Source organism: Sus scrofa, chromosome 6, assembly GCF_054392235.1.
Source record: "Sus scrofa isolate SSC_HxYL_T2T_F1_AM1 chromosome 6, Sscrofa_HxYL_maternal_Yorkshire_Landrace_v2.0, whole genome shotgun sequence".
Classification (NCBI taxonomy): Eukaryota; Metazoa; Chordata; class Mammalia; order Artiodactyla; family Suidae; genus Sus; species Sus scrofa.
Window position 1 is genome coordinate 108571417 of NC_139388.1, and position 25630 is coordinate 108597046.

Consider the following 25630-nt stretch of genomic DNA (forward strand, 5'->3'; position numbering starts at 1 on the left):
ATCCTTATAGTTGTATCTTTGCTTTTTATAGTTGTACTTTGGTTGATTTGCTATAGAGCCATAATAGGAATATAAAACCTGGTTCCACCCTGTCTATTATGACAGAGATTTTATAGTCAGAAATTGGGGCCAAAGTCAGGAAATGAAAACCCGTAAAATGGTAATACATAAAAACTAAGACTATTCATTTCTAGTAGTAATCAGTTCTGAGAGACGGTATGATATATACCAACTATAGGTGATATATAGTGGAAAAAAATATATGAAATACTTATTAGGTATTAGGCATATATTGGTATAACAGGAGTAATCTGCATTGAGTTTAAAGGATATCCAAAGAATAAGAATTTGCCAGTGTTTTACAGCACTGTATAGAATAGATGCTGTTTCTCATGGGCCTTGGAGGTGATAAAACGACTTTTCTGATTTAGTTTTTTATGTACCTGGATATAGGTAAAGGGTTACATTGATAATGGATGTGAGTATTCTGATAGTGAAAAATATACTTCTGTGTTTGATTAATGAATTGATGTTATTATTATAAATTGTGTTTTGAGTTTGATTAGCTAAAGTGAGTCTTTGAGAGTCTGATCACACCTGGGTGAAATGATAAAACTGAATTTCTGGATTTATAATGCCAAGGGATTGGACCACTGTTGTCTATTTCATCAATCCCTGAGATTCTTTAATTATTAATTTTAGCTCCGACAGTATTTAATGACACTATTTTCTATAAATAAAGGAAAACTTACTATAGTCTACTTAGTCACATTGCCAGTAATAGAAAATGTTATTTATTTATTTTTTTGTCTTTTGTCTTTTTAGAGCTGTACCCATGGCATATGGAGGTTCCCAGGCTAGGGGTCTAATCGGAGCTGTTGCTGCCGGTCTATGCCACAGCCACAGCAACACTAGATCTGAGCTGCATCTGCAACCTACACCACAGCTCACGGCAATGCCAGATCCTTAACCCACTGAGTGAGGCCAGGGATCGAACCCGCCGCATCATGGTTCCTAGTCAGATTCGTTTCCTCTGCACCAAGGCAGGAACTCCTGGAAAATGTTATTTGAATGAACAAATAAATGAATTAATGATGGCATGATTTACAGGAATTAAAAACAGATTTTTGTGTGCAAGGTGATAAAATGATATTTAAAGTATTTTTTAGTCCCTTATAGCTGCCCTGTCCCTTATGGTCGTCACCTGTGATAATGTGGCTCTTCAGTCAATTTCTACTCAATTTGAACTAGAAATGTGGCTAGTCCAAATTAAGCTGTGGTGCTCCTTGTAAAATATAAGTCTTTTGGATTTAAAAGACTTACTATGAAATAAAGATTATATCTCAATAATTTTTGAGTTGATTACATATTAAAATGGTAATATTTTAGGGAGTTACTGTTGTGGCACAGCAACAGTAACAAGCCTGACTAGTATCTATGAGGACATGGCCTTGCTCAGTGTGTTAAGGATCCAGCATTGCTGTGAGCTGTGGTGTAGGTCACAGACATGTCTCGGATCTTGCGTTGCTGTGGCTGTGGCGTAGGCCGGGAGCTGCAGCTCCAATTCGACCCCTAGCCTGGGAAATTCTATATGCTGTGGGTATGGCCCTAAAAAGACAACAACCACAAAAAGATAATATTTTAGATATGCTAGATTAAATTAAAATAATTAAAAATGCAATTAAAATGAATTTTGCCTCATTCTTATTTTACTTTAATGTTGATACTAGAAAATTTAAATTATATATGTGGCTTATATTTGTAGCTCACATTTTATTTTTATTGGCTAGCACTAGCCTTGAGGTTTAATAATTTCTTTTTCTTTGGTGGAAACTGTATAGTGGTAGGGGAAAAAAAAACAGCTCTTTCTTGGATATTTACAGATGTATGACTTTTTTGTTTTTGTTTTTGTTTTGACTCATTTCTGTCAGATCACCAATTCAGGAGAGTTTGTGTTCCCAATAGATTCACCACACAAAAAGCCTTATGAAGTTCTTGTACTGGGAAGAGTTCGAGAAAGAGCTGCTTTACTATTAAGGTAGGAAGGGTGATTTTTCAAAATTGTGTATGTACATTAATTTTTAGGATTTTTAAAAATTATTAACCCATGATTATTGGCTTTTCATTAATTTTTACATTTTTGAAAATCTGGAAATGGCCAGAATAGCAAAGTGTGAATGATTCAGCATGTGAAATTTTATATTATCTTTTGCTTTATCTAATGTGTAATGTCATTATTAGAAAAGAAAATTATCTGAGATGTCTTAGTACTTAAATTGTTGATTTCCATTGTTATTTCCATTCTTCAATTTATTATAAATTCAGATGCTATTTGAAAGGTGAAAAAAAAAATCAAGGCAGCTGTGGCTTATATGTAAAATACTGTCCTTTAAAATATAATTTATTTCATTGTTTTGTTTCAGTAGGAATGCAGAGGTAAAAGAGCTCTCCATTCCAGATCACAAGTTGATTGTCAGCGTTCCTTGTATTCTTCACTCACATAAGCCACCTCTTGCTGGTATGTTTTTATAAAAACAGAATTGTTATGACTTTAATTGAGAGAAGGATTGAATTTAGTATTTGAATGGTCTGTAGATTTGAAAATTAAATCAGATATGTGTTATTTTAATTAATATTCTAAAATCCTATAGCATTTATGAAATAGAGAATAAATTGGGATTTTTTGCTACTGAAAGCTTTATTGTTTCCATTTAGTCTTTGGCTTGGGAGAAGGATATAGGGGTTAAATAGCTGCCTAGTGGCATCAGGGAGAGGCTCAGGCAGAGGCTGTGACTCCAAGAGGGAGGGATATAGGCCTCTCTTTGTGCTTGAGGGTGAGCCTTTTGAAGAGGTACCTGCTCAGCCCCGCCTGGGCCTGCCAGCCCACGCTGGTTGGTTAGGTGTTGCCTGTCTTTGTCCAGGAGGTGGCTCTCCAGGAAGGCACAGAGATTGGGTTCTGTGTGGGCCTGGTTCAGGTTCTTTTCTAGGCCCATGGCAGCTTCCATGGGGTTCAGGGCTTTACCCCACTTGTCGTGTGGCTCTGTGTCCTGGGAGAGGGTGCACTGGTTTTGCATCTTCAAGAGGTGCTCAGCCAACCTCCTTCCCTGCCCCCTCCCCTGAAGGAGGGAACAGAAGCCCAGAGAGAGGTAGGTGTAGGACCCTGGCAGATGCAGGTCAACCGGGCAGCTGACTGCGGCCTCCACTTTGGTGGAATAATTCTCTTGAAATTGGCAGCTCATCGTGGTTGGCAGTAAGGAGCTAACCACAAAAAAATGGTTTGTCTGGTTCCAGAGGTTGCGACAAGAATGGAGTCTGGAGGTGATTGGTGTTTGGAAGAACCTCCGCTAAAGCGGAGACAGATCCTTATGACCACCACTAGTCTAGGGCACTGTGTAGATTAGCCTTATATTACCAAAACCTTTCCTCTTAATATGTACATTTTTAAGGTTCTCCTTACTATCCCAGTTGTTACCCTATTACTGGCCTCAAGAGAAGGAAGGCTGATGGTGCATCTGAGGACTGTACTTCTGCTCGGGCTTTATTGTATTATCAGGGCTCTATCCCTGGGTTGTTCTAAATCCAGGAGCTCAGATTAGAAGTGAGAGATGATTAGAATTCTTTTGATATTTTGTAGAAATCCTCAGTTTTATGTTGAGGTAGTGTTTGTTACTTTTCTGAACCATTGGAGAGGTAATTGCTCCAGCCTGTTACTCTTACTAGTATTGATGCTTCAGTATAATGTTCATCATTTAATGAAACTAAGCAGCAAGGAATAGTTGGAAAATTTTGGCCTTTCAGACTGACTAACATGAGTTTGAATCCTGGCTCTGGTACTTGAGCAAGTTACTCTAATAGTTTTCCACCTTAAAGTTGTCATTTGAAGATGGAATAATGATATTTAATCTTTCAGAATTGTGAGAATTTGTTATATTTGAAATTCTGTAGCATATAATAGATCAGTAAATGCTAACTTTTTTTAAGTGAAAGAAAAATAAGACTGTAAATCCTTAAGAGATACTGAATTTGATTCAAAGTTTACTATTACAATTTTTTTCTTTTGAAATATGTGTTTTATTAATTTGGTGGTCCTGGGAAAAAACCCAAAACTTTCATGTTGCCATTTAGGAAACTATAGGCCATCAGCTTATCATATGATTTTGCAGAATGTGGATAGTTCATGAGCTAGGCTACTTAGGAAAGTAAATTCATATTTCCAAGAGAATGTTTGTTGGTAGCACTTAGGATTTCTGTTTTCTTAAATTGCTAATGCAGATGAGTCTTTAGTTTTAATTCATTTGAGAAATATTCAGATGTCTACCTTTTGATCCATTTTTTGACTTAGAGGGCTTCTTGGTAAATAATTGCCTTTAAACATTGGACCGTCATAGATCCTGTATGCGTTAAACACTTGACTTAAATGAAAGGTGAGACTGTACAGTTCTTTGAAGAAAAAAATTATGTTCGGCACCTGTTATATACTCAGTGGAGAAAATATAATTTGTATTCTTCTTATTTGAATTTTCTTTATCATTTGGTGAATACCAAAGCTCAATTCAAGATGTGTCTTAGGGACTATTTTTTTACTTAAAAAAATCCAGAAGCCAAGGCCCAAAGCCTTTCATTCCCAAGTGATATTTAAACTATTTATCAATTTTTAAAAATTAATATATTTAAGTATAGCCTTAAGATACAGGGTTTTATAAAAATAGTGATTAAAATTAGTCTTTTATTAATACTAATAAAAATTAGTATTACAGCCTATATTTATAAAATGCGTTTGTGCCATATTCCCAGTAGAGAGCAGCACAAACACGTATTTTGGCATTGAGAATATTTAAAGAGAAAAGTGAGATTTTTTTTTGAGAAAAAAAACCTGCATGACTCAATATATGCAATTCTTATGTTTTGGTTAAGTACTTATAGACAAAAGTATTTGTAATCCTTTATTTTTGAGTTATTGGATAGCAAGTGCCTGTCTTTTAGGTATAGAGCTACACAAATTAAAAGCAACTTTAAGCTTTCTGTGATATATTTTACTCTGAAATCATAACCCTAGGATTTGGGATAATACATGTTCTGTATATAATGCTTAAAAGTTTTATATGTAAATGTTCTTAAAATGCCTTATGAAAATTCACAAAATGAAACATTCTCTTTTGCTTCTGCAATCACAAAAATTTTTTTGACAAGTTTTAAGTTGTTATTTCTACTGAAAAATGTGAAAAACACCAAGTTGGCAGCATATTCATTTCAGAATGATACATTTACTCCTTTTTTTTCTATTTACTCTTTTTAAGTCTTGAACTTTCTTCTTATAGATTTAAACATAAGCCAACAATAGCTATGGCTTGCAACCTAACATAAATGTATAATATTTAAAGTTTAAAGATTTAAGGTAGGAGAATCATGATTTTTTAAAAAAATTAAAGTATAGTTGATTTACAAAAAAAAGTATTTGGATCAATCTTTTGTTTTATATATTGTACCTCAGAGGAATTTCTACTCCTTTTTACTATTTTACTAAGAGTTTTTATCTGAGGAGCTAAATATAGTTTGATGAGATTTTATGCACTGATGTTGAACACCTCCTCCCTGCCTCAGCCTGCCCCTTGCTCCAAAGCAAAAGGATAATGACTGGCTATGTGTAGATTACTTTCTCTCCATTGGTTAGAAATACGTTTTACTAGTGTCAGTTGTTATGTAATTATCTATATATGTCATCTCAAATTTATACATTTGAATTTATGTTTTAAATTGATACAACGTTGTATTAGTTTCAGGTGTACAGTGTTATGATTTGATATATATGTACACATACATATATGTATATTTCCTGATCATAATAAGTCTACACATAGTTAACAAAATTTTTTTTTCTTGTGATGAGAACTTTTAAGATCTTACATTTTCTTTTAAATTGATGTTTAAGGTTAGTAAGAATAAAACATTTCCATTCATTTTCCTTTGTTTGCTTTGTTTTGAAATTAAACATATGTGGTTAATGTTATAAAAACATTACTCTGTTTTCTATTTTTCTCAATTAGAAAGGAAAAAAGCCATGAAGAAATGTTACACTGATAAAACAGGAGGCAGTAAATGGGTTTAGGTTTTATGCATTTTTCCACTCCAAGTACCTGGCCATCTTTTTCTATGAGACTGTGAACTCTTAGAATACTGGGATATCTGTTTCATTTGTTAAGTTTCATAGCACTTACTATAATGGGTGCTCAGAAATAGTAAATGTTTTTCACTGGCTGACTCCAGTTTAGATTGCAGTTTAAAATTCCAATTTAGAGTTGCTGACATCTTTATACCAAAAAACCTGAACAAACAAGCAAAACCAAAATACCAAAGCCTTGCTTCAGTATAACCTTAGACAAGTGAATTGAGGCCAGTAAGACTTTGAATTCATGGGGCAAAAATGGAAAAGTGATATAAAAGTTTATTGTCCTCTAAGACTCTGGGGAAATCTTTCTGTTTCAAGTTTAGTAGCATTTAATTATATACTTGTATAGGGACTAGAAGTCTCATGTCAGAAGGTATCAGAGCTCAAATTTGAGTTTGGTTGCGTTATAGACAATGAATGGTTTTTTTTTAAAAAAGTTTTATTGAAATAAAGTTAATTTACAAGGCTGTGATAGTTTCTGCTGTCTAGCAAAGTGACCCAGTCTTACGTATACCCATATCCATTCTCTTTCAGATTTTAATTCTTTGATTTTTGATAAATTGGACCAGTGCTTTCAGACAAATAAATAATTATTTTATCTTTTATCTTTTGTCTTTTTTTTTTTTTTTTTTTGGTTGTTGTTGTTGCTATTTTTTGGGCCGCTCCCGTGGCATATGGAGGTTCCCAGGCTAGGGGTCCAATCGGAGCTGTAGCCACCGGCCTACGCCAGAGCCACAGCAACGCGGGATCCGAGCCGCGTCTGCAACCTACACCACAGCTCACGGCAACGCCGGATCGTTAACCCACTGAGCAAGGGCAGGGACCGAACCCTCAACCTCATGGTTCCTAGTCGGATTCGTTAACCACTGTGCCACGACGGGAACTCCTATTTTATCTTTTAAATCTAACCTAGATCAAGTATTCCCAAGGAACCCTTCCTAAAGATAATTTGATGGACTACTTCTAAGCTCAGTCTTATATAGCAATTAAGAACTAAATTTTGTCTGTTTTAATGACTTTTCATCGCTGAATTGTTATTTTCATACCAGTTCCTGTAGTAGAATATACATATACAAAAAAATATAGCTAACTGGCAACATGATCAAGGTTAAATTGATTTCAATATTTGTCATTCAAATGAGCATGTGCTTTAAAAAAAAAGCTTCTACGCATATTCTGTTCTTTCTGTTCATGTACATCACAACTATTTAGCTAACATGTAGATGACTTTTCCCAACAAAATATAATTTTCAGTAGTTACGAATACATTGAATAAAGAATACTTAACTGAGGTGATAATATGATGAAATTTTTAGGTAAAGAAGGATCTCTAATTTGGAAGTGCAGGAATGTTCTCAGTACTACAAGGTTATAGCTGAGGAGGTAATGTTATTTGTTAGTTATATGTCTAAATATTTCCATATGTGTACAACTCTTACATTAAAGTATATGTTTGCAGAGACTTAGTTTTAAAGCGGGTTGTCTTTGTATTGTTCCTGAAGACTTTTTTTCATGCATGGATTACATTTATTAAAAAATAAATTAAGTCGGTACTCAGGAGATCTGTCAGCATTATTGGAAAACTGAAAAGTCACCTGTGTGGGTGTTAAAATCCTCATTTCTCATCTACAAATGAAAACCGATAAATCAGGAACTATTGAAAGTTCTGATGATATTGTTCCCAATCTCGAGGGTGCTTATTTCAAATGACTTTCTAACTATAAATAGTGAAGCCTGTGATGAAATCTTGAAATTAATTTGCTATTTTTTTTTTAAGGAAACATCCTCACTTTTCTCCTCTTAACTGCTAAAGGAAATTGATTCCTTTCTTAATAATAATTTTTGTGTTTTTTCTCTTTTTGGACAGAGGTTCTAAAAGACTATATCAAGCCAGAGGGGGAATATTTGGAGTTGTTTGCTCGAAATTTACAGCCAGGTTGGACTAGTTGGGGCAATGAAGTTCTCAAATTTCAACACATGGATTATTTTGTTGCTCTGGAGTCTAGAAGCTGACTATGGCTCTTAAAATTGAGTTTTTTCTTCTGTTTTCCTCACCTTTTCTCCCTTCATTATAATTGATTTTTCCTTTTATTACCAACCAGTATGCTTAGAAATGTAAACAGGACTTGGATTTTTAGCAAAATGACTAAACGTGACTAGCCTTCATGTAATTTTGAAATGAATTTTGCTGCAGTTGTGCTAGTATTCCACATTATTCTGGACTCACTACAAATAAAGAGGTAAGCTGTTAGAAAGATGGCAAGACTTTGTTGTTGAAAAAATTCAGAAAGCATGCACTGTGGACCAGAGATGATAATTCTAACTGTGGAAGTATGTTGTTTGGCCCATGTAGTGGTGTAAAAAATTTTTAAACCATCATTCTAAAAAGTCAGGAAATTTCACAGAGAAGTCAAGATTTCTGCCTTTCTTTAAACTTGAGAAACCTTAGCTCCACTGTGTCCTCTCTTCTTTCCTGGCATCAGTCTGTGGGATCCAGTGCTGACAGCTCACTTGGGAGGGGCCGTATACTCTCCAGTTTAGTACAGTAATGCTAGCCCCATGCCACTTACTTATATTGTCTTCTCAGCTCCTGTAAAACCCAAACGTAGAACTTCTAGTATACTGTTACATTATGGAAAAAGTATTCAGAGACCTGCCAAATACTGCATCATTGTACTAATAAATTCATGAAACATTTTTTGGAGCTGCCCCCCCACCCCCTGCACATCATGTGTAAGTTACCAGGCCAGGGATTGAACTACTCATGCCACAGCAGCAACCCAAGCCACTGCAGTGACAACCCTGGATCCTTAACCTGTTGTGCCACAAGGGAGCTCCTGGAGGGTTTTAAATTGCATTTATGGTCACTTTTCCAGTACTTCTTAGTTTTGCTTGTTTTTCTAGAAGAAAAGAAATTCTTATAATGATGTCAGAAAGTAAACAATGTTTATGGTTTTGAAAAATTTTTATATCATTTATAGATTTTCTACAAATGAATATTTGTTTACTGAGTAAGATATTTTTACTGAAATGATTCTTTGAAAAGTAAGCTGATTATGTATAACCTTTAAAAATTTTTTTGAGATATGACTTTCACATAATAAAATTCTCCACTTTTCAGTGTAGATGTCAGTGAGTTCCGAAAACATACAATTGTCTGTCTACCACTGTAATCATAATATAGAACCTTTCCTTTACTCCCCCCTTCCCCCCCAAAAAAAAACCCTCACGTGTCCCTTTGTGGTCAATCCCATCCTTCCACCCTTGGCCCTTGGCAAATAATGATTTGTTTTCTACCATTATTTTTGCTTTTTTAGAATTTCATGTAAATGGGATAATAGAGTATATAATCTGTCGTGTTTGGCTTCTTTCACTTAATATTTTGAGAAAAGTATTTATACTGTTTACAGATTTTCTACACATATTTATCTGCTAAGTAAAATGTTAGATTGAAATGATTATCTGTCAAGGTTGCCAATTTATTTACTGATTTTGCCAAATAAAAATGTTATTTTTGAAGTTTGTTCATTCTTTGAGTGTGTGAGTAATAGTGTCAGAGACTTAGCTTTGTACTTATAGAGATATTCTAACTTGTTATTTAAAAGGAAAAAGACATTAAACTTGAAGCCACCTTCTCATAAAGTCATTTGAAACTCTTCAGACTGTGGTATTTATAGATTTTATGTAGTTTGTGGAAATATTTAATTCTCACCAAGTTTTTGGATTTCTAATTTTGCATCAGGAATATTGATACTTGAGAGAAAAAGAATTTTTTTTTTTTTTTTTTTTTTTGGCTATATCCAAGGCATATCGAAGTTCCTGGGCCAAGAACAGAATACAAACCGCAGCTGCGACCTATATCACATCTGCAGCAATGTTAGATCCTTAATCCACTGAGTGGGGCTGGGGATTGAACCCATGCTGCACCACAGTGGGAACTCTGAAAAAGACAACACTGGATCTTTAACCTGCTGTACTACAGTGGGAACTCCAAAAAAAGACAGTTTTTATTCACTGAGTCTTGTATTCAAGAGGCAGAAGTTCTAGTCTTAGTTCTGCTCCTAAGGTATACACTTCTGGGCCTTGTTTGTAACATGTTTATTTATTGGGCTCTTTTTTGAACAAAGGGTAATTTTGTGAAATAAAATAATAACATACTTTGTAAGAACAGAAAGGCCAGACTAAGAGTATTGAACTTTGATTTCATCACTGATTAGTTTTAGCCACCTGACCAAATGAACTTTATTATTCAGTTTATCTCATATTATATTTTCATTCAGAGCTTCTCATGCTACCTTTAAAACTTGTAAGGATTTTTTCTTTTCTGCCATATTCTTTTTATAGTCATAAGATCTTTTAGGACTCTTGGAAATACTCAGGCAAAGGGATAGAGCTAACAGTTGTTGAAGAGTGAATGTTACTGCACAGCAAGGTGACCCCGTCACACATACATGTATACATTCTTTCATTCTCACATTATCATGCTCCAAGACAAGTGACCAGACCTAGTTCCCAGTCCTATACAGCAGGATCCCCTTGTTTATCCATTCCAAAGGCAATAGTTTGCATCTATTAACCCCAGATTCCTGGTCCCTCCCACTCTCTCCTCCTCCCTCTTGGCAACTACAAGTCTGTTCTCCATGTCCATGATTTTCTTTTCTGTGGAAAGGTTCACTTGTGCCATATCTTAGAATCCAGATATAAGCAAAGTCATGTGGTATTTTGTCTTTCTCTTTCTGACTTACTTCACTTAGTACGAGAATCTCTAATTCTATCCATGTTGCTGCAAATGGCATGATTTTGTTCTTTATGATGGCTGAGTAGTATTCCATCATGTATATATACCACATCTTCTGAATCCAATCATCTGTCGATGGATATTTATGTTGTTTCCATGTCTTGGCTATTGTGAATGGTGTGCAATGAACACGCGGGTGCGTGTGTCTTTTTCAAGGAAAGTTTTGTCTGGGTATGTGCCCATGAGTGGGATTGCTGTGTCATATGGGAGTTCTATGTATAGTTTTCTAAGGTGCCTCCATACTGTTTTCCATTGTTGTACCAATTTACATTCACCAACAGTGTAGGAGGGTTCCCTTTTCTCCACAGCCTCTCCAGCATTTGTTATTTGTGGATTTATTAATGACAGCCAGTCTGACTGGTATGAGGTCTCGTAGTAGTTTTGATTTGTATTTCTCTAATACTCAGTGATGTTGAGCATTTTTTCATGTGCTTGTTGGCCATCTGTATATCTTTGGAGAAATGTCTCTTCAGATCTTTTGCCCATTTTTCCGTTGGGTTGTTGGCTTTTTGCTGCTGAGTTGTATAAATTGTTTGTATATTTTTATTTTATTTTATTTTTTGTTGTTGTCTTTTTGCCATTTCTTGGGCTGCTCCCACAGCGTATGGAGGTTCCCAGGCTAGGGGTCCAATTGGAGCTGTAGCTGCCAGCCTACACCAGAGCCACAGCAATGCCAGATTTGAGCCACATCTGCAATCTACACCACAGCCCATGGCAATGCCAGATCCACAACCCACTGAGCAAGGCCAGGGATTGAACCTGCAACCAACCCCATGGTTCCTAGTCAGATTCGTTAACCACTGAGCCACGACGAGAACTCCTGTTTGTATATTTTAGTGATTAAGCCCTGTCAGTCGCATCGTTTGGAACTATTTTCTCCCATTCTGTAAGTTATCTTTTTATGGTTTCCTTTGCTGTGCAAAACCTTGTCAGTTTGATTAGGTTCCATTGGTTTATTTTTGCTTTTATTTCTGTTGCTTTGGGAGACTGACCTGTCAGTCAGTGATTTTTTTTTTTTTTTTTCTTTTTTAGGGCTGCACTTGTGGCATATGGAGATTCCCAGGCTAGGGGTCAAATCAGAGCTATAGCTGCCAGCCTATACCACAGCCACAGCATTGCCAGGTCTGAGATGAGTCTGTGATCTATACCACATCTCCTGGCAACGCCGGATCCTTAACCCACTGAGTGAGGCCAGGGATCCAACCCGCAATCTCATGGTTCCTGGTCAGATTCGTTTCTGCTGCGCCACAACGGGAACTCTGAACCTCAGGTTTTTTAGCTATTATTTTTTGTTTGGGGTGTTAGATATGTCTCTTTGCCTTAGTCTCTCCATCCATAGATATGGGCAATAATAATACCTCATAGAATTATTATGAGGATTAAATTAGTTAATACATGTCAGGCACTTATTTATTAAGTACTCAATAAATGATTGGACCTCTTGCATATTTTTCAATTTCAGATTAAAAAAAAGATTCTCTATCGCAGTGGGTGCTCACAGTGAGGGGATTCACCTGAGTATCATCCTTAGAATTTTTCCGTCTAAACATTGTATTTTCTTAATCTTTTTTTTTTTTTTTTTTTTTTGAGGTCAGATTTCCTAGTCTGCAACTGTATATGAGGAAGCTTTGAAATCTTCCTTCAGTCTCACTGTGGTCCTGCCTGAAAACAAAGAATTAAGCACAAATGAAAACAAAGGCCACACGTGGCTTTGGGCTTCAACTCTTGATGGCATACTGCCATGCTGACTCTGAGCTGCCAGCTATTCTACATTGTTATTTGATGACTTCCACAGGTGGTTAATTGGTGACCTTTCTGATGTTTCTTCTATATTCAGAGACCTTAGGCTCATGCCCCATTCATTTTGGTTCAAAATAGATCTGTTGAACTTTGCTGGAGATGACAGGAACTTCATCTTTATGTAAAACATCTGTGGGCTGAATGTTTGTGTCTCCCAAAATTCATGGGCTGAAACCCTAACCATCAATGTCATGGTGTTTGGAGCCACCTCCAAATATTTGGAACCTTTAGGAAGTAATTATGGTAGATCAGATCCTTAAGAGTATAGCCCTCATGATGGTATTAATCCTTTATAAGAAAAGGAAGAGAGCTGATTCTCTTCCTCTGCATGTGAGCACCGAGGATTGGCTATGTGAGGGTAGAACCAGGAAGGGGGCTTTCACCAAGTACTTGACCAAGAACCAGACCACACTGGCACTCTGATCTTGGACTTCCACCTTCCAGAACTGAGAAATAAATGTCGTTAAAGCCAAATTACCAGTCTATGGTAATTTGTTATAGCAGCCTGGAACTGACTTAGCCACCCCTGGGGTTTTCCAGTGGGTAAGGTACAGACCATGTAAATAAAGCCTGTTTCTTCAAATGATCCAAAAGGCATCAGTGGGCAATAGGTTTCTTCTCTTGAGTGTCAAACGTTTGAGAGAGACCAGCATCACTGGGCTGGTGGTCCCCTTGGAGGAGGTCAGAGGCTAGTCGCCAAAGCACATCTGAGCCTTGTTTTTGCTGCTACCTTTGCTTTGTTCTTACTGTAGGCTTTGTCTACCTTGTCCTGTTAGTCACCCAAATTCTGTGGCTGAAACTCACTCTTAGCGGAAAACCCTAGGCTCCCACATCTTACCTTTTCAGGCTTGGTATTCCAGAGACATATCTTTAGCAAATTTTTATGTATTCAGCTTTTCCTTGAGATGTTGGGTTTTCTGCTGATTCAGAGGAGGATTGTAATTGCCTTAAAGAGCTTTCCCTTCCTTGAAGATTCTGCTCAGTTCACCTCATTTGACCTGTATCATGTACCACTAGCACACCACAGCATTGTTGGCAAAGTTTTCTGGGTCTCAGAGTTATTTTATTTCAGTTGTGTCAGTTTATCCTCAAAGCGATCTTATGAAGTTATAGTTATAATGAGGGAACAGGTTCCTAGAAGCAAGCTGACATGGCTAATAGGTGATAACCAAGACTTGAATTCTATTCTCTTTCCTAAATTAAGACATTTTACCCATCGCAAGAACTGAAATTGAAACTGTGATTAAAAAACTTCCAACAGGAATTCCCATCGTGGCGCAGTGGTTAACGAATCCGACTAGGAACCGTGAGGTTTCGGGTTTGGTCCCTGCCCTTGCTCAGTGGGTTAACGATCCGACGTTGCCATGAGCTGTGGTGTAGGTTGCAGACACGGCTCGGATCCTGCATTGCTGTGGCTCTGGCGTAGGCCGGTGGCTACAGCTCCGATTCAACCCCTAGCCTGGGAACCTCCATATGCCACGGGAGTGGCCCAAAAAAATAGCAACAACAACAACAACAAAAGACAAAAAAAAAAAAAAAAAGACAAAACAACAACAACAACAACAACAACAACAACAAAAAAACTTCCAACAAACAAAAGTCCAGGACCAGATGGTTTCACAGGCGAATTCTATCAAACATTTAGAGAAGAGCTAACACCTCTCCTTCTGAAACTATTTCAGAAAATTGCAGAAGAAGGGATACTCCCAAACTCATTCTATGAGGCCACCGTCACCCTGGTACCAAAACCAGACAAAGACTCCACAAAAAAAGAAAACTACAGGCCAATATCACTGATGAACATCAATGCAAAAATCCTCAACAAAATACTAGCAAACCGCATCCAACAATACATTAAAAGTATTGTATAGCATGATCAAGTGGGATTTATCCCAGGGATGCAAGAGTTCTTCAATATCCGCAAATCCATCAGTGTGATACACCACATTAACAAACTGAAGAATAAAAACCATATGATCCTCTCAATAGACGTGGAAAAAGCCTTTGACAAAATCCAACACCCATTTCTGATAAAAACCCTTCAGAAAGTGGGCATAGAGGGAACATACCTCAACATGATAAAGGCCATATATGACAAACCCACAGCAAACATCATTCTCAATGGTGAAAAGCTGAAAGAATTCCTGCTGAGATCAGGAACAAGACAAGGATGTCCGCTCTCGCCATTACTCTTCAATATAGTTCTGGAAGTCCTGGCCACAGCAATCAGAGAAGTAAAAGAAATAAAAGGAATCCAAATTGGAAAGGAAGAAGTAAAACTATCGCTATTTGCAGATGACATGATACTATACCTAGAGAATCCTAAAGACTCTACCAGAAAACTGTTAGAGCTTATCCATGAATTTGGCAAAGTTGCAGGATACAAAATCAATACACAGAAATCGATAGCGTTTCTATATACTAACAACGAAAAAGCAGAAAAGGAAATTAGGGAAGCAATCCCGTTTTATTCTTTTGGATCCCGCATCCAAAAGAATAAAATACCTAGGTGTAAACCTACCTAAAGAAACAAAAGACCTGTACTCTGAATACTACAAGCCACTGATGAAAGAAATCAAAGATGACACAAATAGATGAAAAGATATACCATGCTCATGGATTGGAAGAGTTAATATTATCAAAATGACTATACTACCTAAGGCAATCTACAGATTCAATGCAATCCCTATCAAATTACCAAGGCCATTTTTCACAGAACTCGAACAAAATATTTTAAAGTTTGTTTGGAAGTACAAAAGACCCAGAATAGCCAAAGACATCCTGAAAAAGAAAAATGGAGCTGGAGGAATCAGGCTTCCTGACTTCAGACTATACTACAAAGCAACAGTCATCAAAACCATATGGTGCTGGCACAAAGACAGACATATAGATCAGTGGAACAGGATAGAAAGCCCAGAATTAAACCCATGCACCTACAGCCAACTAATCTATGACAAAGGAGGCAAGGATATACAGTGGAGAAAGGACAGCTTGTTCAATAAGTGGTGCTGGGAAAACTGGACAGCCACATGGAAAAGAACGAAATTAGGACACTCCCTAACACCATACACAAAAAGAAACTCCAAATGGATTAAAGACCTAGATGTAAGACCAGACACTATCAAACTCCTAGAGGAAAACATAGGCCAAACACTCTCTGACATAAATGATGGCAACATCTTCTCAGATCCACCTCTTAGAGTAATGATAGTAAAAACAAAAATAAACAAATGGGACCTACTCAAACTTCAAAGTTTCTGCACAGCAAAGGAAACCAGAAACAACACAAAAAGACAACCCACAGAATGGGAGAAAATCTTTGCAAATGAATCGACTGACAAGGGATTAATCTCCAAAATTTGTATAAACACATTCTGCAGCTCCATACCAAAAAACCAAACAACCCCATCAAAAAATGGGCAGAAGATCGAAAGAGACAGTTCTTCAAAGAAGACATACAGATGGCCAAAAAACACATGAAAAGATGTTCAGCGTCACTCATCATTAGAGAAATGCAAATCAAAACCACCATGAGGTACCACCTTATACCAGCCAGAATGGCCATCATCCAAAAGTCTACAAACAATAAGTGCTAGAGAGGGTGTGGAGAAAAAGGAACCCTGTTACACTACTGGTGGGATTGTAAATTGGTGCAACCACTGTGGAAAGCAGTATGGAGATTCCTCAGAAAACTAAACATAGAACTACCATTTGACCCAGCAATCCCACTCCTGGGCATCTACCCAGAGAAAACCATGACTCGAAAAGACACATGTACTCCAATGTTCATTGCAGCACTATTTACAATAGCCAAAACATGGAAACAACCTAAATGTCCATGGACAGAGGCGTGGATCCAGAAGAGGTGGTACATATACACAATGGAATATTACTCAGCCATCAAAAAGAACGAAATACCAGCATTTTTTGCAACATGGATCGACTATCATGCTAAGTGAAGTCAGCCATTCAATGAGACATGCTAAGTGAAGTCAGCCATTCAATGAGACACCAACATCAAATGCTTTCACTGACATGTGGAATCTGAAAAAAGGACAGACTGAGCTTCTTTGCAGAACAGATGCTGACTCACAGACATTGAAAAACTTATGGTCTCCGGAAGAGACAGTTTGGGGGGTGGGAGGATGTGCTTGGGCTGTGGGATGGAAATCCTGTGAAATTGGACTGTTATGATCATTATACAACTACAGATGTGATAAATTCATTTGAGTAATAAAAAAAATTAAAAAAAAAGACATTTTATGTTGTACTATGTTTGCTAATGAACCTGAGATCTTAATAATAGGCTTATCAGCTACTAATCAGAGGATCCACTGTATGGCCTGAGGCAAATTTAGAGTGGTTCATATGTAATCATCTAAACATACCTTTCTTAATATGTGATATCATTAGTCTTGGGTTATTAACACAATATTTTTTTGTTAGACATTTTAGTGACATTAATTGAACTGATAGCCTGAGTGCAACTCAGAATTGCTCAGAATCAGATGGGTTGTTAAACCTTTTGGTGTAAGCCGTTAGCACATTTACCCTGCAACTGTATAGTTGTATTTTCTTCAATCAGATTAGCCATTTTAAGTTTTTTCAATTTTTTTTTAGTGACTTGAAACAACAATCATTTATTGTCTCTCATAACTTCCATGAGTCAGGAATTTGGTTCTGGCTCAGAATTTCTCATGGGACCATTGTTGATGTCTACCAGGGCTGCATTATTTGATGCCTTGACCAGGGCTGCGGGATCATGGCCAGCCTGAGTTCACATTTTTAAGGAAGTCCTTCTATGAGATAGAGACTTGGACTTGAAGGTGACTGTTCAAATTGTTAGGAGAGATTGAGGCAGAAGAACAAATGAGCGAGGTGGAGGACAGATTAGTAGAAATTACGGATGTAGAACAGAAAAGAGAAAAAAGACTGAAAACAAATGAAGAGAGTCTCAGAGATCTCTGGGACAATGTTAAACACAGCAACATCCGTATTATAGGAGTGCCAGAAGTAGAAGAGAGAGAGAAGGGGACAGAAAAAATATTCCAAGAGATAATAGCCGAAAACTTCCCTAACATGGGAAAGGAACCACTCAAATCCAGGAAGCACAACAAGTACCATACAAAATAAACCCAAGGAGGAGTACACCGAGATGCATATTAATCAAACTGACCAAAATTAAAGGCAAAGAGAAAATCTTGAAAGCAACTGGGGAAAAGAAACAAGTAACATACAAGGGAACCCCAATAAGGTTATCAGCAGATTTTTCAGTAGAAGCTCTGCAGGCCAGAAAGGAGTGGCATGATATACTTAACGTGATGAAAGGAAAAAACCTCCAACCAAGATTACTCTACTCAGCAAGGCTCTCATTCAGAGTTGAAGGAGAAATCAAAACCTTCACAGATAAGCAAAAGTTGAGAGAATTCAGCAACACTAAACCAGCCTTACAACAAATACTAAAGGAACTTCTCTAGGCAGAAAAGAAAAGACAGCAACAGGAAACAGAAATTCCACAAAAGAGCGATTAAGTGTCATAAGTACAGTCCCAATTATTTAATTCACCATGGTTATCTGTTGTCAGTGTTCGGATGTACAGACTAACCCAAAACTCCATGGAAAGTCTTAATTAAATTCATGGCTCTATTGACCAGGCTTCTCCAGCTTGAAAGCAAGTCAGAATATCAGAATATTATGATAACTCCACAAAAATATTTTCCTCTAAATATTCCTAGGAGTAACCCTAGATTTTCTGGGGCTTCTATGAACTTGAGTGGAACTTGTTGGACTTTTTCAGTATTAGTCAAAATTCTGGGGACTATACAAGAAAAATTGATCTTTAGGAGTTGAGAGCATGAAAAAAACTTTTTTTTTAATCCACTTTTTCTTATTAGACTTTGGCATAATTATCAGGTAGCTGTGATACAACAAAGGAATAACTTTGGATGACAGCTAAGGCAAATGTATGGTTGTTTTCAGAATTAAAGTCATTTTTGGTCAATATCTTTAAGGAAAAACATGGTACTCAGCTTGATTTTTAGCTGCTTCTCCCAACATTACCCACAGATGTTAGTCAAACTGGATCTTTGCTATTACCTGAATTTAGGACTCTGCTTTTGCTCATGGGCATTCCTCTGTCAGGAAAAACCAGGCTTTAAGAATAGTTGGGGGAGTTCCCCTCGTGGCGCAGTGGTTAACGAATCCGACTAGGAACCATGAGGTTGCAGGTTCGGTCCCTGCCCTTGCTCAGTGGGTTAACGATCTGGTGCCGTGAGCTGTGGTGTAGGTTGCAGACGCGGCTCGGATCCTGCGTTGCTGTGGCTCTGGTGTAGGCCGGTGGCTACAGCTCCGATTGGACCCCTAGCCTGGGAACCTCCATATGCCGCGGGAGCGGCCCAAGAAATAGCAAAAAGACAAAAAAAAAAAAAAAAAAAAAGAATAGTTGGATCAATATATTGAGTCTTGATATTTAGCTTCTGAATGAATTTGAATATTTAAATTATGTTATCCTGTTCTGTTTCCTTTTCTGAGGAATAAGAGGCCAAATCTTTGGACCTTGAAGGATTATTATGAGGATGAACTGAAATAACAATGTGAAGCTGGTAGCTAGAATGTGTTCAACACGTATGCTTATTTCTCTTTATTTACAGTCTTCCTGGCAGCACAGCTTATTTCTTTTCTTTTCTTTTTTTTGTTTTTTGTTTTTTGTTTTGTCTTTTGAGGGCTGCACCCACAGCATGTGGACATTCCCAGGCTAGGGGTCTAATCGGAGCTGTTGCTGCTGGCCTACGCCACAGCCACAGCAATGCCAGATCCAAGCCACATCTGTGACCTACACCACAGGTCACGGCAACGCCAGATCCTTAACCCACTGAGCAAGGCCAGGGATTGAACCCGCAACCTCATAGTTCCTAGTCAGATTTGTTTTTATTGTGCCACGACGGGAACTCCCACATCTTATTTCTTGATCCACCTTTTTTTTTTGTTTCTCAAAGGAAAGCTTTGTTCTTGCTCTAAGAGCCACTCTTCGCCTATATAGATTATCTGGATAGGTTTTTCCTCACATTTATCATGTAAGCAAAAAGTGAGTTATTCTGCAGGTGGCTCACTTTTTTTTTTTTTTAATAATAGACATTATATCTTCTTTGAGAGGATTATGGGAGGTAGGACAAATTATAATGTAAGTTTCTCTTACCAGCATACCTAGAACTGCCAGTATTTAATGTGTGAATGAACTGACCCACAGCCTTCAAGTATTTTTGAATTCAGTTGAATAGATAAGACTCTGTCAAGAAACCATTAGAGCATAAAAAAACCACAGTATACAGTCAAACACTAAGCTGGGGAATAGATGGAAAGTGATGCAAAAGTTTAGAGAAGCAGATCGCTTAGAGATCACTGAACAATGAGAGGTGGAGAGTCATAACTCCGTGCTGATTAAATTTTGGTTTATTTTCTTTTCTTTTTTTTTTTTTTTGGTTTATTTTCTAACTCGAGGTAACGGCTGTAATGATGTTACTAGATAGTAGGCAGCTAAAATGTGCGAGTTCAGAGGTTAAAAGGAAGTATTGTGTTCTTTCTGGATTGTAAGCTTTAAAAATTATTTTTTAAGGAGTTCCTTTGTGGCACACTGTGTTAAGGATCTGGAGTATCATTGCAGTGGCACAGTCCTCTCAAAAAATTCTTTTTCTAGAAATATAGACGATATTAATATGCATGATTACTTTTTTTTGTATCAATTTAACATAACTAGAAGCTAAATTAACAGGATTAAAAAAAAAATCTAGGGAGTTCCTGTTGTGGCTCAGCAGTAATGAACCCAGCAGTATCCATTAGGATGCAGGTTCAGTCCCTGGCCTTGCTCTGTGGGTTAAGGATCCGGCATTGCTGTGAGCTGTGGTGTAGGTCCCAGACATGGCTCAGATCCTCCGTGGCTGTGGCTGTGGTGTAGGCCGGCAACTTAAGCTCTGATTCGACCTCTAGCCTGGGAACTTCCATAAGCCACACATGCGGCCCTAAAACCCAGAAACAACAACAGTGAAAATACCTACTTCTCTGCATCTTCTACCTTTTGAATGAAAACGTTAACTGAGCATCTCTTCTACAGGTGTCTAGGGGGTTTATTTTTAATATTTTTACAATTGTATTGAGGTATAATTGATGTAAATAAATTGCAGTTATTTATAACATACATTCTAATGAGCTTGGACTTAATGTGTACACCTGTGGATCTACCATCACAAACAAGATAGTAAACATAGTCGGAGTTCCCATCATAGTGCAGTGGAAACGAATCTGACTAGGAACCATGAGGTTGCGGGTTCAATCCCTGGCCTCGCTCAGTGGGTTAAGGATCCTGTGTTGCCGTGAGCTGTGGTGTAGATTGCAGACGTGGCTCGGATCTGGTGTTGCTGTGGCTGTGGTATAGGCTGGCAGCTACAGCTCCGATTAGACCCCTATCCTGGGAACTTCCATATGCCTTAGGTGCGGCCCTAAAAAGACAAAAAAAAAAAAAAAAAAAAAAAAAAATCATCTCCTAAGATTTTCTTATGGCCCCTTATAATCCGTCTTCCTTAACCATCCTTCCCTACCCTATCTATCCCCAGGCAATTGCTGATCTGCTTTCTGCACAGTAGAGTAGTGTGCATTTTCTAGAATTATACATAGATGAAATTATATAGCATATATTCTTATTTATCTTTAGCTTCCTTGACTTAGCATAATTATTTTGAGATTCTTCCATTTTTTTTGGTATGTATAAATTACTCATTCATTTGTGTTGCTGAGTGGCATTAAAGTGTATGGACATACCATGTCTTGCCTATTTATATATTTTCCATGTGTTTTCCATTTCTGCCTTAACAAATTACCACAATCATAACAGCTTGAAACAATGTCCATTATTAACTTTCCGTTTCGTAGGTCAGAAGCCTGGGCTGTGTTTACTGCTGGGTTCACTGCTCAGGATCTCACAAGGCCAAAAACAAGGTGTTGGCTGGGTTTGGCTCTTACCTGGAAGCTCTAGGGAAGAATCCATTTTCGAGGTCATTCAGGTTGATAGCAGAATTCAGTTCTGTATCCTTATTGACTGTTGACTAAGAGTCAACTTCTAGAGGCTGCTGTTTGGTCCATGTACATGGCTCCTTCCATCTTCAAGGTCATAGTAGCACATTGAGTCCTTCTTACCTTTCAAAACTCTTTGACTTGCCTTGTGCTGCCATCTAAAGAAAATTTTCTGCTTTCAAAGGGCTTTTATAGCTAGATTGGGCCCACCTGGATAATCTCCGTCTTGTCATACAATGTAGCATAACCATGGGAGTGATAATTCATCATCCAAACTCAAAGGGGTGGAGGTTATGCAAGGGAATCATCCTTAGAATTTTTCCCAACACCACCCAATCTCTCGCCCCCAGAGAGCCATGCCTGTCCCACAGGTGAAATACATTCATCCCATCCCAAGGTTCAAAATGACATTATTCCATTACAGCATCCCCCTTTTTCAAAATCCAGAATCTCATCTAAATTCTACCAGCTTAAAAGTCCCTAATCTCATCGTCAAAATCACCTAAATCAGTTTTGAACAAGCCTCTGGTGTAATCCATTAAATGCAGTTCCTAGGCAAAGTTCCTCTCTATCTGTGGACTTGTGGAACTAAAGAAAAATGTGGTTTGCCTTCAACACTCCCACAATAGTTGGATGGGCATAGCATAAGAATTATAACTATTCCAGTTAAAAATAGAATGGGAAAAAAGAATTAATGGTTTTCTTTGTCCAAGGCAGTTTAAAAATCCAGCCAGGTGAACTGCAGGCAGAGTTCCTTGATTAGAGCTTCAAGGCTTGGCAATAGTGGGTGGTTTGCAACTCTACACTTTGGGCTCTTGGCTCCAATCTCTTTAACTCTGATTCCTCCGTTCTTGATCCCCTGAGGGAAAGAATTCAGTGGAGAAACATAGAGCAGTTTCAAGCAGCAGAAGTTGTATTAAGCAAAGCAAGCAAAAGTATGCTCCCAAAGGGAGGAGAGCAGCTAACTGGAAACCAGAAGCAGCACCCCCATGGAGGTAGACATGGTTTTTCAGAGTAGTGGAAAGTTCCTCTCTGTGTCCTGCATCTTTGATTGATAAAATGATTGACAGCTTTAGGTTATATAACTTTTCTGCTTGTGTGCACGTGCTTAGCCATAAGCACCAAGTGAAACCCATGGGGTATGTGTGTGTGTGTCAAAAACTGCAGTGCTCATTTATCATAAAAAATGGCATAACAACTCTGGGTTGTTCTGGATCATCTCTTAGGTCTAGATGCATCTGTGCCAACTGGTGCTGGTGGTTTGGAAAGTCCAGTGACCTTTTGCTTGGGCTTAATAAGCCTGGGAATTTAGTGACCCTTAACCACAAAAGGGAGGGTCTTTGGGCATATTCTGGCCAGTGTCAGGGTAGGGCAGGGAAAGAGAAAGGTGACTCTATCCAGGATGGGGTTGGGACTGCTCCTATCTGCCTGTCTATACTGATATCTATACTAATCTGAGCTCCGATTCTACTCTCTAAGCTTTTGTGTTCATCCTTTGAGTCATTCTTTTCTTTTTAAAGTGTAGTTGATATATGGTAATATAAGTTACAGGTGTACAATATAATGATTCCTACCCCTGCCCACTCCCACCTGGATTGTTACAAATAAAATCTCAGACATCATATTATTCCATCTGTCATGTACTCATTTTACACATGAACAAAGTCAGGGTCAGCTAGTTTAAATGATTTGGTCAAGGTCACATAGCTAGCTAGTAAGTGGCACAACTGGGACCTGAACCCCAGTCTGTTTCACTCCAAAATCAATTTTTCTTTCTTTTCCTCTTTCTCTATCACCTTCCCAAAGTTTCCTCACACCTCTATTATTATTAATATTATTTTGTGTTTGCTTGTGTGTGTGTTAAGAACACCTAAGATCTACTCAGCAGATTTTAAGTATGCAATGGAGTATTGTTAGCTATAGGCACTATGCAGTATAACAGATCTCTAGAACTTACTCTGCTTGCACAACTGAAACTTTGTGCCCTTTAATCATTATTTTACCGTTCCCCCCTCCTCTTAGCTGCTCGTAATTGCCAGTCTACTCTCTGCTTCTATGACTTCAATTATTTAATTTTTTGTTGTACCTGTGGCATGTGGAAGTTCCTGGGCCAGGGATTGAATCTGCACCGCAGCATTGACCCAGGCTGCTGCAGTGACAACACTAGATCCTTAAACCCCTTTGCCACAAGAGAACTCTTGAGTTTGACTCTTTTAGATTTCACATATAAGTAAGATCATATAGTATTTCTCTTTGGGTGTCTGGATTATTTCGTCTAGCATGCTATTGTTTTGGCTATTCTAGGTACTTTGAATTCCCATATACATTTTATTTTATTTTTTTTTATTTTCCCACTGTACAGCAAGGGGGTCAGGTCATCCTTAGATGTATACATTGCAGTTACAGTTTTTTCCCCCACCCTTTCTTCTGTTGCGACATGAGTATCTAGACATAGTTCTCAATGCTATTCAGCAGGATCTCCTTATAAATCTATTCTAGGTTGTGTCTGATAAGCCCAAGCTCCCGATCCCTCCCACTCCCTCCCCCTCCCATCAGGCAACCACAAGTCTCTTCTCCAAGTCCATGATTTTCTTTTCTGAGGAGAGGTTCATTTGTGCTGGATATTGGATTCCAGTTATAAGTGATATCATATGGGATTTGTCTTTGTCTTTCTGGCTCATTTCACTCAGGATGAGATTCTCTAGTTCCATCCATGTTGCTGCAAATGGCATGATGTCATCCTTTTGTATGGCTGAGTAGTATTCCATTGTGTATATATACCACATCTTCCGAATCCAATCATCTGTCGATGGACATTTGGATTGTTTCCATGTCCTGGCTATTGTGAATAGGGCTGCAATGAACATGCGGGTGCATGTGTGTCTTTTAAGTAGAGCTTTGTCCGGATAGATGCCCGAGAGTGGGATTGCAGGGTCATATGGAAGTTCTATGTATAGATTTCTAAGGTATCTCCAAACTGTTCTCCATAGTGGCTGTACCAGTTTACATTCCCACCAGCAGTGCAGGAGGGTTCCCTTTTCTCCACAGCCCCTCCAGCACTTGTTATTTGTGGATTTATGAATGATGGCCATTCTGACTGGTGTGAGGTGGTATCTCATGGTAGTTTTGATTTGCATTTCTCTTATAATCAGCGATGTTGAGCATTTTTTCATGTGTTTGTTGGCCATCTGTATATCTTCCTTGGAGAAATGTCTATTCAGGTCTTTTGCCCATTTTTCCATTGATTGATTGGTTTTTTTGCTGTTGAGTTGTATAAGTTGCTTGTATATTCTAGAGATTAAGCCCTTGTCAGTTGCATCATTTGAAACTATTTTCTCCCATTCTGTAAGTTGTCTTTTTGTTTTCTTTTGGGTTTCCTTTGCTGTGCAAAAGCTTTTCAGTTTGATGAGGTCCCATGGGTTTATTTTTGCTCTAGTTTCTATTGCTTTGGGAGACTGACCTGAGAAAATATTCATGATGTTGATGTCAGAGAGTGTTTTGCCTATGTTTTCTTCTAGGAGTTTGATGGTGTCCTGTCGTATATTTAAGTCTTTCAGCCATTTGGAGTTTATTTTTGTGCATGGTGTGAGGGTGTGTTCTAGTTTCATTGCTTTGCATGCAGCTGTCCAGGTTTCTCAGCAATGCTTACTGAATAGACTTTCCTTTTCCCATTTTATGTTCTTGCCTCCCTTGTCAAAGATGAATTGACCATAGGTGTCAGGGTTTATTTCCGGATTCTCTATTCTGTTCCATTGGTCTGTCTGTCTGTTTTGATACCAGTACCACACTGTTTTGATGACTGT

At 37.9% G+C, this 25630-nt stretch overlaps 1 protein-coding gene across 27 annotated transcripts in view; it reads left to right on the forward strand.

Moving 5' to 3' along the window:
- Positions 1–25630, forward strand: part of METTL4 (methyltransferase 4, N6-adenosine) — a 491081-nt gene that overhangs the window by 12855 nt on the left and 452596 nt on the right. For 6 of the 27 annotated variants that reach the window (XR_014807703.1, XR_014807699.1, XR_014807701.1 and 3 more), the window contains exons 7-8: positions 1932–2038; positions 2427–2518. Coding sequence is in view for 20 of the 27 variants with exons in the window: in XM_084964291.1 (XP_084820417.1) it covers positions 1932–2038; positions 2427–2518 (199 nt within the window). In the remaining 7 variants the exon portion in view is untranslated. Of the gene's footprint in view, positions 1–1931; positions 2039–2423; positions 2519–3291; positions 6014–6700; positions 6770–8033; positions 9686–12554; positions 13239–14446; positions 15014–25630 lie in introns of those variants that run through there. The other 21 variants (XM_021096140.2, XM_021096146.2, XM_084964299.1 and 18 more) reach the window with 14 other exon arrangements.